Source organism: Stomoxys calcitrans, chromosome 1, assembly GCF_963082655.1.
Source record: "Stomoxys calcitrans chromosome 1, idStoCalc2.1, whole genome shotgun sequence".
NCBI classification, from domain to species: domain Eukaryota; kingdom Metazoa; phylum Arthropoda; class Insecta; order Diptera; family Muscidae; genus Stomoxys; species Stomoxys calcitrans.
In genome coordinates, this window is record NC_081552.1 from 255,354,639 (window position 1) to 255,372,167 (window position 17,529).

The following is a 17,529-nucleotide window of genomic DNA, read 5'->3' on the forward strand; positions in this document are numbered from 1 at the left end:
CAGTGAGTTAAGTTAGGTCCCTCGACATATTTCTGCAATTTGGCACACAAAGTTCGATTCGGCCGAACTTAACGCCTTGCTATTTGTTTTCATTCATTTCCAAATTTTCACTGTTGGTCTTCATACCTGTAATGATGAAGTTTCCTCTTTCTCCATTATGTTCTCCATAGTTTCGTGTTAGGTCCAAATGCCCGTTGTTGGGGGGTGAGGTGGCCCCAGACTATTGGCTTCAAAATTAAGTTTCAGATTTGTATTCTACTCCCAAAGCCCTTTCATTGGAGCACCATATTTCAATGGTTGGTGAATATGTACTGATTAAAGTTTATTAAGCAGATGGTGCGGTCTCAGACAAGTGGCCCAGTAAAGTGATATCAGATGCATGTTTCAGTTCGAAATGCCTTTTATTTGGGCCCCATGTTACCATGGTCAGAAAATATGTGCTGTTCCGCTACATACAAATACAAATTTTGCCCATGAACATTCCCCCAAAGAACAGGGGCAAACTTCAAGTTTGCCTAAGCCTAAGCCTTTTCATAGCCGAGTTCGAACGGCGTGCTGCAGTGCGGCACCTCTTTGGAGAGATGTTTTATATGGCATAGTACCTCACAAGTGTTGTCAGCATTGGGAGGGAAAAGCTACGGCTGAAAATTTTTTCTATTTTATCTAATTCTGAACCGATATGGATCATTTGCAATCCCCAACGAGCAACATCAATGAGAAGTATGTGTGCAAAATTGCAAAATTATAATCGACCGCTATTGTGATTGCCAAAGATGAACGGACGGACAGATGGACATGGCTAGAACGACTTAGAATGTCAAGACGATCAAGAATATATAGTACACATTTTAGGGGGTCCCAGATCAACATTTCGAGGTGTAACAAAACGAATGACTAGGTGAATACACCCATCCTATTGCTGTGGGTATAAAAAGTATGGTTGGCTCCATAATTTATTTCCCAAAGCAAAAGGTATAAACATAGAAAAACTTTTCTAGCAAATATTTGTTTTCGCTTCTTACTGAGTCGAATCAAGTCAAAACAAAGAACTTGGAAGTTTTGCTAAAGTTCATCCATCCAAGTCAAACAAATGCTATGTATTCATTAAAATTTAACTCTTTATATTTTGTCCCTTAAAGTGCTTTCAGCTAAAACCAAAATACAATTCTCTTATTATTAGCCTTGAATTGAAAATCCATTTGTTGTTGTTGCTGTTGTTGTTGGGACATTCATATATAATACTCTTATTTTGTAATATCCTTTATCACATATACAAGTCATGCAAACACATGTATACACACACACACACACACAGACACGAACATAAACTAATGCAACAATGGCATAGGAAAAGTATGTTCTATATTTCCGCAAGCATGACTTGCCACATCCAAACATTTTCTATGTGTGTGCGTGGGTGTTAGAGCAGTTGTGGTGGTAAGGCATAGGGAATTGGGGTCTCTTGCGATGGGGCTAAGCAGAATTCCTATTTGACGGCTATCAGTGGGCACAAGGGGGGTGGGGGTTAGTTATACTTACCAAACCACTGAGCAAATAGTGATATGTGCGGCGACCCAATGATATGTCTCTAACATGTTGGATTAGGATCTCCTTGGCCATTTCCGTTGGACAATCGAGCACAATGTATTTGTTAGTGAAGCGACCCAAATCCTCCAGAGTGTGCAGGAAATCAATGGCCATGGTAACATTGGCAATGCGCTTTACCATCTCAACTTGAAATGATTCATTTCCGGGCTTTAAGCCCTGGTAGATTTGTTGCAACCGCAAAAGACCTTGAATGAGAGGAAACACAAAAAATACCAAACACAACCAAATGAGATACACAGATATTAGTAGCAATAGAGAATATTTATAAAATACACAAACTCGCAGAGATAAAGGCGTCGTCCCTTGGTATGGTTAAACTGATTTCATACAACAGAGATTATATTACATGTAGATTAAATTGGTAAAATTTTATATCAGATGGAAAATCTATAAACATTTTTAGACAAGTAAGAATTTTGAAAATATTCTGTAAAATACATTAGTTTAGGTAAGGTTGAAAAGAGGGTGAGGATATAAATTAGCCCCTTTCCACAAAGGGCATACACCTAAGCTAGGCACAGGCTAAATGTGCGCTCCAAAAAAATAAATACAAATAAATTAAAAATCCCCTCCTAATGCTGGCTACATTTGTGAGGTACTGCCATGTTAAAACTTCTCCCCAGAAAGCTGCCGTACGCCGTTCGGACTCCGCTATAAACAGTAGGCCCCTTATCATTGAGCTTAAATTTTAAATCGGACAGCACTAAGTGATATGAGAGAAGTTTGCCCCAGTTCCTTAGTAGAATGTTCATGGGCAAATTTGCAAACAAATTAAAAACAAGTAAACGCGTGCTACATTCGGCCGGGCTGAATCTTGGGAACCCACCACCATGGATTCTAATAAAAATGTATACAAACTAAATCTAGTTGAAGGGCATTATTTTATTCTACATATCAAACTTCTGTCAAACCAGCAAAAATTAAAGCTTCTAGGAATCATACAAGGATGATCCTGAGACCGATTTATATGGGCGCTATATCAGGTTCTTGACCGATTAGGACCGTATTTGGCACAGTTTTAGGAAGGACACCACATGCAAAACTTCAGCCAAATCGTACAAATATTGCGGCTTGCAAAGGTTCTGGAAGTCAAATCGGGAGATCGGTTTATTGGGAGCTATATCAGGTTATAGACTGATTTCAACCATATTAGGCACAGTTGTTGGAAGTCGCAACAGAACACAGCGTTTAAAATTTCAGCCAAATCGGACAAAAATTGCGGCTTTTAACGACTCAAGAAGTTTAATCGGGCGATCGGTTTATATGGGAGCTATATCAAACTCTGAACCGATATGGCCCATTTGCAATCCTCAATGACCTACATCGATACAAAGTAACTGTGAAAATTTTCAAGCGGCTAGCTTTACGCGTTCGACCTCTATCGTGATTTCGACACACGGACGGACGGACAGGGCTAGATCAACTCAGAACGTCGAGAGGATCAAGAAATATTCGTCTAAGAATACTTAGACGAATATTTCGAAGTGTTACAAACGGAATGACTAGATTAGTATACCTCCATATTATGGTGGTTTATAAAGTTAATTTTTGACATCCCTCTGTCCGTCCGTCCGTCTGTCTGTCTGAACGCCCTTCTGTCCGTCTGTACGTCCGTCTGTCTGTCCTTCCGTGTGTCCGTCCGTCTGCCGTCCGTCTGTCCGTCGCTTTGTCTGTCCGTCCGTCTTTCCGTCCGTCTGTCCGTCCGTCTGTCCGTTCGTCTGTTCATTCGTCTGTCCGTCCGTCTGTCTGTCCTTCCGTCTGTACGTCCGTCTGTACGTCCTTCCGTCTGTGCTTCCTTCTGTCCGTCCGTCTGTCCGTCCGTCTGTGTTTCCTTCTGTCCGTCCGTCTGTCCGTTCGTCTGTTCATTCGTCTGTCCATCCGTCTGTCCGTTCGTCTGTTCGTTCGTCTGTCCGTCTGTCTGTCCGTCCGTCTGTCGTCCGTCTGTCTGTTGAAATCACGCTACAGCCTTGAAAAGTGGTGATATTGACTTGAAACTTGCACAGATACTTTTTTGTCCATAGGCAGGTTAAGTTCGAAGACGGGCTATATCGGAATATATCTCGATATAGCCCCATATATAGACCGATCCGCCGATTTAGGATCTTAGTTCCGTAAAAGCCACATTTATTATCCGATTTTGCTGAACAGTGAGTTGTGTAAGGCCCTTCGACATCCTTCTCCAATTTGGCCCAAATGTGTCGGAATTTGAATATAGCTGCCATATAGACCGATCTCTCGATTCAAGGTTTTGGGCTGATAAAAGCCGCATTTATTATCCAATGTCCCCGAAATTTGGGACAGTGAGTTGCGTTAGGCCCTTCGACATCCTTCGTCAATTTGGCCCAAATATGTCGGAATTTGGATATAGCTGCCATATAGACCGATCTCTCGATTCAAGGTTTTGGGCCCATAAAAACCGCATTTATTGTCGGGTGACGCCGAAATATGGGACAGTGAGTTGCGTTAGGCTCTTCGACAACACTCTGCAATTTGGCTCAGATCGATCAAGATTTGCTTATAGCTGCCATATAGACGGATTTGGCAATTTAAGGTTTTGGGGACATAAATGGCGCATTTATTGTACGCTTTGGCCGAAATTTGGGACGTCTGTCCGTCCATCCGTCTGCTCGTCCGTCTGTCCGTACGTCCGTCCGTCTGTCTGTCCGTCTGTCTATCCGTCTGTCTGTCCGTCTGTCTGTCTGTCCGTCTGTCTGTCTGTCCGTCTGTCTGTCCGTCTGTCTGTCCGTCTGTCTGTCCGTCTGTCTGTCCGTCTGTCTGTCCGTCTGTCTGTCCGTCTGTCTGTCCGTCTGTCTGTCCGTCTGTCTGTCCGTCTGTCTGTCCGTCTGTCCGTCCGTCCGTCTGTCCGTCCGTCTGTCTGACCGTCTGTCCGTCCGTATGTCCGTCCGTCTGTCTGTCCGTCCGTCTGTCCGTCCATCTTAATCAGAAAGTGATTCTGAATCGATCGCTATACTTATCGATGGGTCTACCTCTCTTCCTTCTGGGTGTTGCAAACAAATTCTCTAAATTTTAATAAAAAGAAACTTTTATCAGAATTTTTGATATAAATTAGTATTAGTGAATTCATCTATTAATAACAAATTTCATCAACTTTAGCATTATCTCATCCTCATTAAAAAATCCTCTTCTACGCCTTTTTCAAACTGCACACAAAGCAGTAAGACTTAACAATGTTGTTATGTGTCATTGTGGTACAGAGAAATATACGCCAAACAAAAGAAGAAAAAATTCAAATATCACAAAAATGCTAAAATGTAACTCTGTCAAGAAACTCTTGCTGACACAAAGACCAAAATAAAGGAGAAAACAAAAAAAAAAGCAACGGAAAAACTGCAACCAAATGAATGGCGTCAAATCTAATCAAAGACTCATTTATTTCAATTTTCTATGAAAGTCGATAGCCATTGTTTTCAATTCACTTCCAGTATCAGCAGCAGCACCAGCAGCAACAGTGGAAGCCCAACCTTCAGCCATTGTTCTATGAACAGAGGGACTGTATGCGACTATATGGCTCTATAAGCATGAATTCTGATATCCTTAGCAGGCACACGCTTTTGGCAGAGTGTTGGTTCTGTTTTTTTTTTTTTTTTTTTCTTGCGTAAATGTTTCAATGTATGTGGGGAAGACATGCTTTTGTCTCACAGAAAACGTGATAACTTGTCAGTGTGTGTATGTGTGTATATCTGTGTATGTGTATATCTGTGTCTAAAGTAAATCTGTGTGTTGCCATCAACGTCCAACAATACCCTTGAGTTTTTAAAAATGCATTGTCTTACCAAATGTTGTTAGTTTGTACCATTTTTGATTTCAACACTGCGATTGCTGGGCCAGCCCGCCCTCCCGTTCCCAGCTCTGTACTCCATGGGAGTATGGAGCCTGCAAAGTGGTTACCATCAACACGTTCTTTGTTATGTTTAATCAATGCTGATGACAATAATCTGATGTGCACGAAGTGCTGGTCATGGTGATTGCGATGGTGATGCCGGAGTTGTTTCTGAATTGAAACAAAACATTCCCTGTTTGTCCCATTTTTATGTGTTTTTTCTGCTTTCCGTTGACTTTTAAGTTCATATGACACGTTTCTAAGAGCAGCCACATGGACTCTAAAGTCAATAGTTTTTGTTTTGTCGCTTTTTTGCATGTTTATATAACGCCGCGTTTTTGTTACAATTGGGACAGGAAGTTGAACTGTTTGTTGACGATAACGAGAATTTGAATTGGAATTCAAGGTCAGTCGAAATGAGAAACTAATTGTGATATGTTTTTTAAGATAGTCATCGTGATTCAGAGAGCGATTGGATCTGTTGCATAGAGGATGAAAAGGTGGCAAATATTGTATAGAAAATTGCAAGGACCACAAAATGGTAAAGCATTAGGGGCAGTCCTACTAAATCTCTGAAATTGCAATTTTAGTACAAATTGAACGAACAATCCAATTTGAACCGAAAAGGCAGACGGGCAGACATGCATGGCTTAGACGAATCGGGAAGTGATTCTGTATGCTTATCAAACACAAATTCATTATAAAATCCTGCACCGCAGTAGCGGTGTAGGTTTGCTTGTTCGGTGTTTATGTGTTCCACATACACAGAAAAAAAGAAAACAAGTAAAAAGGCGTTAAATTCGGCCGGGCCGAACTTTGAATACACACCACCTCGGGTATATATGTAAACCACCTGTCGCCAAAATCCGGTGAAAAATACATACCGTATGCCCCATAGTAGCTATATCTAAATATGTTTCGATTTGGACCAAATATTGGGTTGCCCAAAAAGTAATTGCGGATTTTCCATATAGTCGGCGTTGACAAATTTTTTCACAGCTCGTGACTCTGTAATTGCATTCTTTCTTCTGTCAGTTATCAGCTGCTACTTTTAACTTGCTTCAGAAAAGAAGTGTAAAAAAAGCATATTTGATTAAAGTTCATTCTAAGTTTTATTAAAAATGCATTTACTTTCTTTAAAAAAATCCGCAATTACTTTTTGGGCAACCCAATACGAGTAAAAGTCATTGTTCAATTGTATATAACAAAATATTGGTCTTTTTAGTACCTATATCTAAAAATAAACCAATCTGAACCATATACGACACGGATGTCGCAAAGCCCAACATAAGTCACTGTGTCAAATTTCGGTGAAATCGGATTATAAATACGCCTTTTATGGGGGCCAAGACTTTAAATCGAGATATCGGTCTATATGGCAGCTATACCCAAATCTGGACAGATCTGAACCAAATTGGAGAAGAATATCGAAGGGCTTATCTTAACTCAATGTCGCAAATTTGGGCGAAATCGGACAATAAATGGGCCTTTTATGGACCAAAAACGCAACTCACTGTCCCAGATTTCGGCGCTTTCGGACAATAAATGCCCCTTTTATGGGCCAAAAACCTTAAATCGAGAGATCCGTCTATATGGCAGCTATATTCAAATCTGGACCGATCTGGGCCAAGTTACAGAAAAATGTCGAAGAACCAAACACATCTCACTGTCCGAAAATTCGACGAAATCTGACAATAAATGCGCCTCTTATGGCCCCAAAACCTTAAATCGAGAGATTTGTATATATGGCAGCTATATCCAAATCTGGACCTATCTGAGCCAAGTTGCAGAAAAATGTCGAAGAACCTAACACAACTCACTGTCCCATAATTCGACGAAATCGGACAATAAATGCGCCTTTTATGGCCCCAAAACCTTAAATCGGCGGATCGGTCTATATTGCAGCTATACCCAAATCTGAACTGACCTGTTCTATATTGCAGAAGTATGTCGAGAGTCTTTGCACAACTCACTGCCCCAAATTTCGGCGTCATCGGACTATAAATGCGGCTTTTATGGCCCCAAAACCTAAAACTGAGAGATCGGTCTATATGGCAGCTATATCCAAATCTGAACCGATCTGAGCCAAATTGACGAAGAATGCCGAAGGGCCTAACACAACTCACTGTCTTCAATTTCAGCCCATTTATCGGGAGATCGGTCTATATGGCAGCTATATCTAAATATAGTCCGATCTGAACCGTATTTGGGTAAGATGTTTGGTGGCCCAGAACTCTTCACTACAATATTTCAAATTTCAGTAAAATCAGATAAAAAAAGCATTTTTGGGCATTAAACCCTTTATCGGCAGATCGGTCTACATAGTAGCTATATCCAAATATGGTCCGATTTGGCTCGTTCAAGAACTTAAACATCGTGCATCAAAAAGACATATCTGTGCCAAATTTCAGCTCAATATCTCAATTTTTGAAGACTGTAAAGTGATTACAACAGACGGACGGACAGTCGGATAGACACGGACATCGTTAAATCGTCTTAGAATTTTGCGACGATCCGAAATATATATTCTTTGTACGGTCGGAAATTGATATTTCGATGTCTTGCAAATGGAATGACTAAATGAATACACCCCCCATCCTACGGTGGTGGGTATAAAAATTGCATATTCAATTCAAGCAAGTAAGGGCGTTGTGGCGTTTGGCCAGGGCGAACTTTGAATACAGACCACTTCGGGTATACCTTTCGTCATTATCCGGTGAAAATGCATTAGTTATGCCGCCATAGCAGCGATATCGAAATATGGTCCGATTTGGAACAAATTCAGTAAATCTGAACCGATTTCGTTCAAAATCAATAGCGTTTGTCCTTGGGCCAAAAAAGAGACCTGTGCAAAATTTCATGACAATCGGGCGATAAATACAACATGTAACTGAATCACAACATGGACAGACAGACGGGCATAGCTAAATCGAATTAGGAAGTGATTCTAAGCCGTTCGGTATACTTGTCAATGGGTATAGCTCTTCTCCTTCTAAGCGTTGCAAACAAATGTACCACAGTGGTGGTGAAGGGTATACAAAATCATGGGCCAATTTGCACTTCTCATAGAGGCCCCCGTAGCGTAGAGGTTAACATGTCCACCTATGACCCTGAACGCCTGGGATCCAATCCCGGTGAGACCATCAGAAAAAATTTTCACCGGTGGTTTTCCCCTCCTAATGCTGGCAACATTTGTGAGGTACTATGCCATGTAAAACTTCTCTCCAAAGAGATGTTGCACTGCGGCACACCGTTCGGACTCGGCTATAAAAAGGAGTCCCCTTATAGTTGAGCTGAAAACTTAAATCGGACTGAACTCATTGATATGTAAGAATTTTGCCCCAGTTCCTTATTGGAATGTTCAGGGGCAAAATTTGCATTACTTCTCATTGATGTAGGTCGTTGGAGATTACAAATGGGTCATATCTTTTCAGATTTGGATACAGTTCCCATATAAGCCGATCTCTCGATTTGACTTTTCGAGCCCCTGGAAGACGAAACTGTTATCTGATTTGGTTAAAATCTTGCTCGGAGTGTTTTAATTTGACTTCTAACAACCGTGCCAAGTAAGTTACAAATCGGTCAGCAACCAGATATACCTTCCATATAAACCGATCTCCCGATTTGACATGGTAAGCCCCTGGAATCCGCAATTGTTATCCGATTTGACTGAAACGAGTGCTTTGTTATGAGTTACTATAACCGTGCCAAGTACGCTGCCGATCGGTCTATAATCTGATATATTGTTTTGCCCAAAAAGTAATTGCGGATTTTTTAAAAGAAAGTAAATGCATTTTTAATAAAACTTAGAATGACCTTTAATCAGATATACTTTTTTTACACTTTTTTTCTAAAGCAAACTAAAAGTCACAGCTGATAACTGACAGAAGAAAGAATGCAATTACAGAGTCACAAGCTATGAAAAAATTTTTCAACGCCGACTATATGAAAAATCCGCAATTACTTTTTGGGCAACCCAAATAGCTGCCATACTTTCCAATCCTCGAATATAGTCTTCTAATGCTTTAATTTGTGCCTAATTTGACAGAAATTTGGTGCGTTATATGTCATGTACAATGTTATGACCGTTGTTCAACACATGATATGATGACGAAAAAAGCGAAAAACAAGTAAAAGCGTGCTAAGTTCGGCCGCGCCGAATTTTATATACCCTCCACCATGGATCGCACATGTCGAGTTCTTTTCCCGGCATCTCTTCTTAGGCAAAAAAAGGATATAAGAAAAGATTTGCTCTGCTATTAGAGCGATATCAAGATATGGTCCGGTTTGGACCACAATTAAATTATATGTTGGAGACCTGTGTAAAATATCAGCCAATTCGAATAAGAATTGCGCCCTTTGTGGGCTCAAGAAGTAAAATAGAGAGATCGAGTTATATGGGAGCTATATCAGGCTATAAACCGATTCAGACCATAATAAACACGTATGTTAATGGTCATAAGAGAATCCGTCGTACAAAATTTCAGGCAAATCGGATAATAATTGCGACCTCTAGAGGCTCAAGAAGTCAAGATCCCAGATCGGTTTATATGGCAGCTATATCAGGTTATGAACCGATTTGAACCATATTTGGCACAGTTGTTGGATATCATAACAAAATACTACGTGCCAAAATTCATTCAAATTGGATGAGAATTGCGCCCTCTAGAGGCTCAAGAATTCAAGACCCAAGATCGGTTTATATGGCAGCTATATCAGGTTATGAACCGATTTGAACCATACTTAGCACAGTTGTTGGATATCGTAACAAAACATGTCGTGCGAAATTTCATTCCAATCGGATAAGAATTGCGCACTCTAGAGGCTCAAGAAGTCAAGACCCAAGATCGGTTTATATGGCAGCTGTATCAGGTTATAAACCGATTTGAACCATACTTGGCACAGTTGTTGGATGTCATTACAAAACACGTGGTGCAAAATTTCATTCCAATCGGATAAGAATTGCGCACTCTAGAGGCTCAAGAAGTCAAGACCCAAGATCGGTTTATATGGCAGCTATATCAGGTTATGGACCGATTTGAACCATACTTATCACAGTTGTTGGATGTCATAACAAAACACGTCGTGCAAAATTTCATCCCAATCGGATAAGAATTGCGCACTCTAGAGGCTCAAGAAATCAAGACCCAAGATCGGTTTATATGGCAGCTATATCAAAACATGGACCGATATGGCCCATTTACAATACCAACCGACCTACACTAATAAGAATTATTTGTGCAAAATTTCAAGCGCCTAGCTTAACTCCTTCGGAAGTTAGCGTGCTTTCGACAGACAGACGGACGGACGGACGGACGGACATGGCTAGATCGACATAAAATTTCACGACGATCAAGAATATATATACTTTATGGGGTCTCAGACGAATATTTCGAGTAGTTACAAACAGAATGACGAAATTAGTATACCCCCCATCTTATGGTGGAGGGTATAAAAAAAGTAAAACTTCTTCACTCCCTCTGACCTTCTTAATACTTGTGTCTATATTTAATAATGCAGGAATATAAGTCTCATATATGAACAGGTGCTTCACTTGAGCATAGTCGAAATCAGGGCTGTTCGATTTACATTTTCATGCGGTGTGTGTCAAAATTTTCCAGGAACTTAATCCCTTTTGCACAATACAGAGAATTCCTCTCACACCCGTATAGTTCGTAAGCGACTTCCCCGAATGCCTATACACTTGACTAAGACACACAGAAATGTTAAACTTATTTAAATAAATATTTTTCTCTTATTCCCTCCTTAATTCCTAACATTACATGTGTTCATGGGGACATATACTGAGCAGGGGTTAAAATTAAAAAAAAAAAAAAAAATCCTCCTAAAACAGAATTCCCCAGAAAAACTAATAGGGTTGGATTTTCCCAGCTTATTTTGTGTTTTTTTTAACTTCGTCATAATAGATCTTTAAATTGCCATTCATGGTCCTTATGCTGTGGTTATACACATTCGATTGTTCTATTTCACTGCTTGCACTAGTCCTTAAAGTAGCTTTTGTTTTTCTTTTTGCTCCACTATGACACAAAACGGATTTTGGTTTTTGAAAATTGTTTAGGAAAAAATAGCGGAAAGCCATAGTAAAACGAATCAAACTATCAACGACGCACATTCATGGAAAGAAAACATAAAGATTTGTTTCGTTGCGTTGATGTTTATTTCCCCCCCACCCCCACCCTCCCTTAGAAATGGCATAGTCTCCAAACAGGAACCAAAGACAACAATAACAAAAATCGATTTTCAATTTAGCGAAAATTGAACAATATTTGCCCACCCTTGTTTTTATGCCAAAAATAGAAACAACATAGCCAAGGCTAGATAGCAACAAAATAAGCACACTTATACACCCACACTCTCACACTCCCACATGGCTTATGTGCGATACCCACTCTGAATAATGCCAAAGAAGGCAGGATGTGTTATGTTGTAGTTTACATGTAAACTATGACCAGATATGAAAATAAACACAGATGAAAATCTTAGCGGGTAAGGAGAAGTTGGCCACATAGCAATGGCTATGCCATCAATATTTGTGACATCGAAGATTGACTCTGATTTGGTTTGGTATATTCATAAATTTATATGAATTTATATAAATCCTTGTATGTGTATAAGTGCACTTGAAAAAACTGGGCAGGAATTATGGTTTTGTTTATTTGTGAGGGTTTTATAAAGCTAAATTTTGTTTTAACTCAGTAATTTAAAAACCTCGATTCGCTTGTCCGAATTTGATAAATTTAAGTTGGAGCATTTGAATTGACTTAGTTATTATTTTTTAATTTTTTTTTAATTTACGAAAAAAACAAAATTGAAAATTTTTTGAAAAAAAAATCATTTCCTAGGCCACTATGTTTAACCAACAAAATAAAAAAAAACAAAATTTCCTAATATATTATGTAGGGAGCAGGAAAACCGTATCATGCGAAAGCCAAAGATTTTCGTCCGAATAATCTGTCACCCTTCATCCTGAAGAAGTTGATAGAAACATATGATGGGCAGAAATCCCTAGAGATCGCCTATCTCGGCAACATCATGTAAGGGCAAGTCTACTGAAACAATCCTTCACGACTAAGTCGCCTACATAGAGCGTTCTCTCGCTGTCAAGGAATATACAATGGTAGCATTTCTTGACATTGAAGGTGTTTACAATAATGTTAAACCGACGTCATTCGTGAAGGAGCTGGAGTTTCTAGGCATCAACTCTACTGTAAGAAAGTTTTTTTATACCCACCACCGAAGGATGGGGGTATATTCATTTTGTCATTCCGTTTGCAACACATCGAAATATCCTATAAAGTATATATATTCTTGATCAGCGTAAAAATCTAAGACGATCTAGCCATGTCCGTCCGTCTGTCTGTTGAAATCACGCTACAGTCTTTAAAAATAGAGATATTGGGCTGAAATTTTGCACAAATTCTTTTTTCGTCCATAAGCAGGTTAAGTTCGAAGATGGGCTATATCGGACTATATCTTGATATAGCCCCCATATAGACCGATCCGCCGATTTAGGGTCTTAGGCCCATAAAAGCCACATTTATTATCCGATTTTGTTGAAATTTGGGACAGTGAGTTGCGTTAGGCCCTTCGACATCCTTTGTCAATTTGGCTCAGATCGGTCCAGATTTGGATATAGTTGCCATATAGACCGATCCTAAGATTTAGGGTCTAAGTCCCATAAAAGCCACATTTATGGTCTGATTTCGCTGAAATTTGGGACAGTGAGTTGTCTTAGGCCCTTTGACATGATTCTTTAATTTGGCCCTGATCGGTTCAGATTTGGATATAGCTGCCATATAGACCGATCCTCCGGTTTAGGGTCTTAGGCCCACAAAAGCCACATTTATTATCCGATTTTGATGAAATTCGGGGCAGTGAATTGTGTAAGGCCTATCGACATCCTTCGTTAATTTGGCTCAGATCGGGCCAGATTTGGATATAGCTGCCATATAGATCGATCCTCCGATTTATGGTGTAAGGCCCATAATAGCCACATTCATTATCCGATTTTGCTGCAATTTAGGACAGTGAGATGTGCTAGGCCCTTTGACATATTTCTTCAATTTGGTCCAGATCGGTCCAAATTTGGATATAGCTGCCATATAGACCGATTTCTTGATTTATGGTTTTGGGCCCATAAAATGCTCATTTATTGCCCGATGTCCCCGAAATTTGGAACAGTGAGTTAAGTTAAGCCCCTTGACAAACTTCTGCAATATCGCACAGATCGGTCCAGATTTGGATATAGCTGCCATATAGACCGATATCTAGGTTTTAGGTTTTGGGGCCATAAAATACGCATATATTGTCCGATTTCGCTGAAATTTGAGACAGTGAGTTTGGTTAGGCTCTTCGACGTCCTTCTTTAATTTTGCCCAGATCAGTCCAGATTTGCATATAGCTGCCATATAGACCGATCTCTGGATTTAAGGTTTAGGGCCTATAAAAGAGGCGTTTATTGTCCGATTTCGCCGAAATTTGGGACAGTGCTTAGTGTTAGGCTCTTCGACATGTTTATGCAACTTGGCCCAAATCGGTCCAGATTTGGATATAGCTGCCATGTAGACCGATATCTCGATTTAATGTCTTGGCCCCATAAAAGGCGCATTTATAATCCGATTTCACTGAAATTTCACACAGTGACTTATGTTCGGCTTTTCGACATCCGTGTCGTATATAGTTCAGATCGGTATGAGGTATATGAGTATAAGGTATGAAATTTTCACCGAATTTTGATGAAAGGTGGTTTACATATATACCCGAGGTGGTGGGTATCCAAAGTTCGGCCCGGCCGAACTTAACGCCTTTTTACTTGTAAATATTTTTATACTCTCCACCATAGGACGGGGGTGTACTAATTTCGTCATTCTGTTTGTAACTACTCGAAATATTCGTCTGAGACCCCTTAAAGTATACATTTTCTTGATCGTCGTGACATTTTATGTCGATCAAGCCATGTCCGTCCGTCCATCTGTCTGTCCATTCTTCCGTCCGTCCGTCTGTCTGTCGAGAGCACGCTAACTTTCGAAGGAGTAAAGCTAGCCGCTTGAAAATTTGCACAAATACTTCTTATTAGCGTAGGTTGGTTTGGATTGTAAATGGGCCATATCTGTCCATGTTTTGATATAGCTGCCATACAAACCGTTCTTGGATCTTGAATTTTGGGTCTCTAGAGGTCGCAATTATTATCCGATTGGAATGAAATTTTGCACGACATGTTTTGTTATGATATCCAACAACTGTGCCAAATATGGTTCAAATCTGTCAATAACCTGATATAGCTGCCATACAAACCGATCTTCAGTCTTGACTTCTTGAGCCTCTAGAGGGCGCAACTCTTATCCGATTGAAATGAAATTTTGCACGACGTGTTTTTTTATGATATCCAACAACTGTGCCAAGTATGGTTCAAATCGGTATATAACCTGATATAGCTGTCATACAAACCTATCTGGGATCTTGACTTCCTGAGCCTCTAGAGGTCGCAATTATTACCCGATTTGCCTGAAATTTTGAACGACAGATCCTCTCATGACCATCAACATACGTGTTTATTATGATCTGAATCGGTCTATAGCCTGATACAGCTCCCTTATAAATCGTTCTCTCTATTTTACTTCTTGAGCCCCCAAAGGGCGCAATTCTTATTCGAATTGGCTGACATTGACATGCCCATATCTTGATATCGCTCTAATAGCAGAGCAAATCTTTTCTTATATCCTTTTTGCCTAAGAAGAGATGCCGGAAAAAGAACTCGACAATTGCGATCCATGGTCGGTCCGGCCGAACATAGCACGCTTTTACGTGTTTTTATGAAATTTGGAATACATATAAATTTACAATTTATTTTCTCATCTCCAACAGTGACAATTCTTATCTGATTCGAATATACTCTGCAGAAAAGGTTTTTAGATTTTTTTCAGGGTATTAACAAACAAACTTCATATGAATCTTCATATGACGTGTGTATATGGATAAGTCACTATCTTGATGTCGTCTCGTCTTCCCTTTCCGTATGGATTTTTGCTCATTCATATCTGTGGTCACCGTCAAGCATGTACGAAATATCCTGTTTTGAGTGTATTTGAGAGCCTCACATTGTGATGATGACGATGATGACAAGGACGAGGAAGAGCACATCATCGACCGAGGCCGAGCATGATAATGATAAACATCATATATGCCATTATATAGTTGAGCCGGAAAAAAGGTCAAACGTTTTCATATGACAAGATTCGAAGATGATTGCAGCCAGAGAGAAAGAGACAAAGCCCCAAACACGTAACTTTTTTACCGCATACGGACAAACAGACACAAAGATAGACGGACAGACAGACATGGTCATGGAGATTGTGGTGTGGCGTTCAATGCTCATGATTTTTGCTAGCAAACAAGCAAAAGTATTATTACATGTCATTGACATACAAAGTGATATCGTTTGTCCGTTCATTCGTTCGTTTGCTCGCTTTATGGGCCAATTGACTTTTTCTTCTACTTCCTTCTCGTCTTTCGATATTGTTATACATTCCCAGCTGTAGTTTTTCTTTGTTGTTGCTGTTTGACTTTATGCCCTCCATGGCATGTATGATAGCAACTGAAACGTAAATGACATGACAGCTAACGTTTATGGATGAAAAAACATGAACGCTTAAATGTTTAAATGGTATAAATCTCGCCAAAAAATTATCGCAAACGCAAATGTATGTTGTTTTTTGGCAGAAGGGATTAAATGGCTTAGCTCGAAATGCTCGACTATAAGAGAAGAAAAAGGAAACGAATTTGGCTTTGGATGAAAGCATTTAGAAAGTGGTTGTGCCAGATTTTCCCCATTAAAATATCAAATCAATAGAATAATGCATGGTTTATGCAGGGGTAGATTTGTCACCTTATCTTGACGGCTGGTATTTATGCTCACGAAAAGAGGTATTTATGCTAACTAAATGAGTTATACTTATCTCGTCATTAGGCGTGTTAAGCCTCGAAGTGTAGATATACAACCAGATTTGAGTGCAACGAGTTGGATTACCTTTGCGGGGTTTTGGGTATGACTCGCACCAGATGTTTTATCTACAATGACTGCCACTTCTATCTACCTAACCTTAGTTTATCCAGCCATGTCCGTCCATCTTCAGAAAATTTTCGGCATTACACGATGGGCCAATGACCAGTTTAAGAGGTAACAAGTAAAAGCGTGCTAAGTTCGGCCGGGCCGAATCTTATATACCCTCCACCATGCATCCCATTTGTCGAGTTCTTTCTCTTTCTAGACAAACAAGGATAAAAGAAAAGAATTGCTATGCTAATTGAATTGAGTGTTAAAGGCCATAGTAGAAGTCTATGCGTGAAATTTCATCCAAATCGAATAAGAATTGGGCCTTTTACGGGGTCAAAAAGTAAAATAGGCAGATCGGTTTATAGGGGAGCTGGATCAGGCTGAAGACCGATTCAGACCATATTTGACATGTATATTGAAGATCATGCGAGAAGCCGTTGTACAAAATTTTAGCCAAATCGGATAATAAATACGCCCTCTTGAGGCTCAAGAAGTCAAGATCCCAGATCGGTTTATATGACAGCTATATCAGGTTATGGACCGATTTACACCGTACTTGGCACAGTTGTTGGACGTCGTAACGAAACACAGCATGCAATATTTCAGCCAAAACGGATAAGAATTGTGCCCTCTAGAGGCTCAAGAAGTCAAGATCCAAGATCGGTTTATATGACAGCTATGTCACGTTATGGACCGATTTTAACCATAATTGGCACATATGTTAGAAACTACAATAAAACATGTCATGCAAAACATGTCTTTCGTCAATTTTGCCCAGATCGGTCCAGATTTGGATATAGCTGCCAAATAGACCGATCCACCGATTTAGGGTCTTAGACCCATAAAATCCACGTTTATTATCCGATTTTGCTAAAATTTGGGACAGTGAGTTGTGTTAGGCCACTCGACTTTCTTCTTCTATTTGGCCCCTATCGGTCCAAATTTGGATAAAGCTGCCACATGGAGCGATATTTCGATTTAAGGTTTTGGGTCTAGAAAAGGCGTA

At 39.9% G+C, this 17,529-nt stretch overlaps 1 protein-coding gene across 1 annotated transcript in view; it reads right to left on the reverse strand.

The window, feature by feature from the left end:
* LOC106094753 (glutamate receptor 1) overlaps positions 1-17,529 on the reverse strand; it is a 184,559-nt gene that overhangs the window by 96,462 nt on the left and 70,568 nt on the right. Inside the window, exon 4 of the mRNA XM_059360354.1 lies at positions 1,540-1,793. Within this exon, the coding sequence (XP_059216337.1) occupies positions 1,540-1,793 (254 nt within the window). The remainder of the gene's footprint in view (positions 1-1,539; positions 1,794-17,529) is intronic.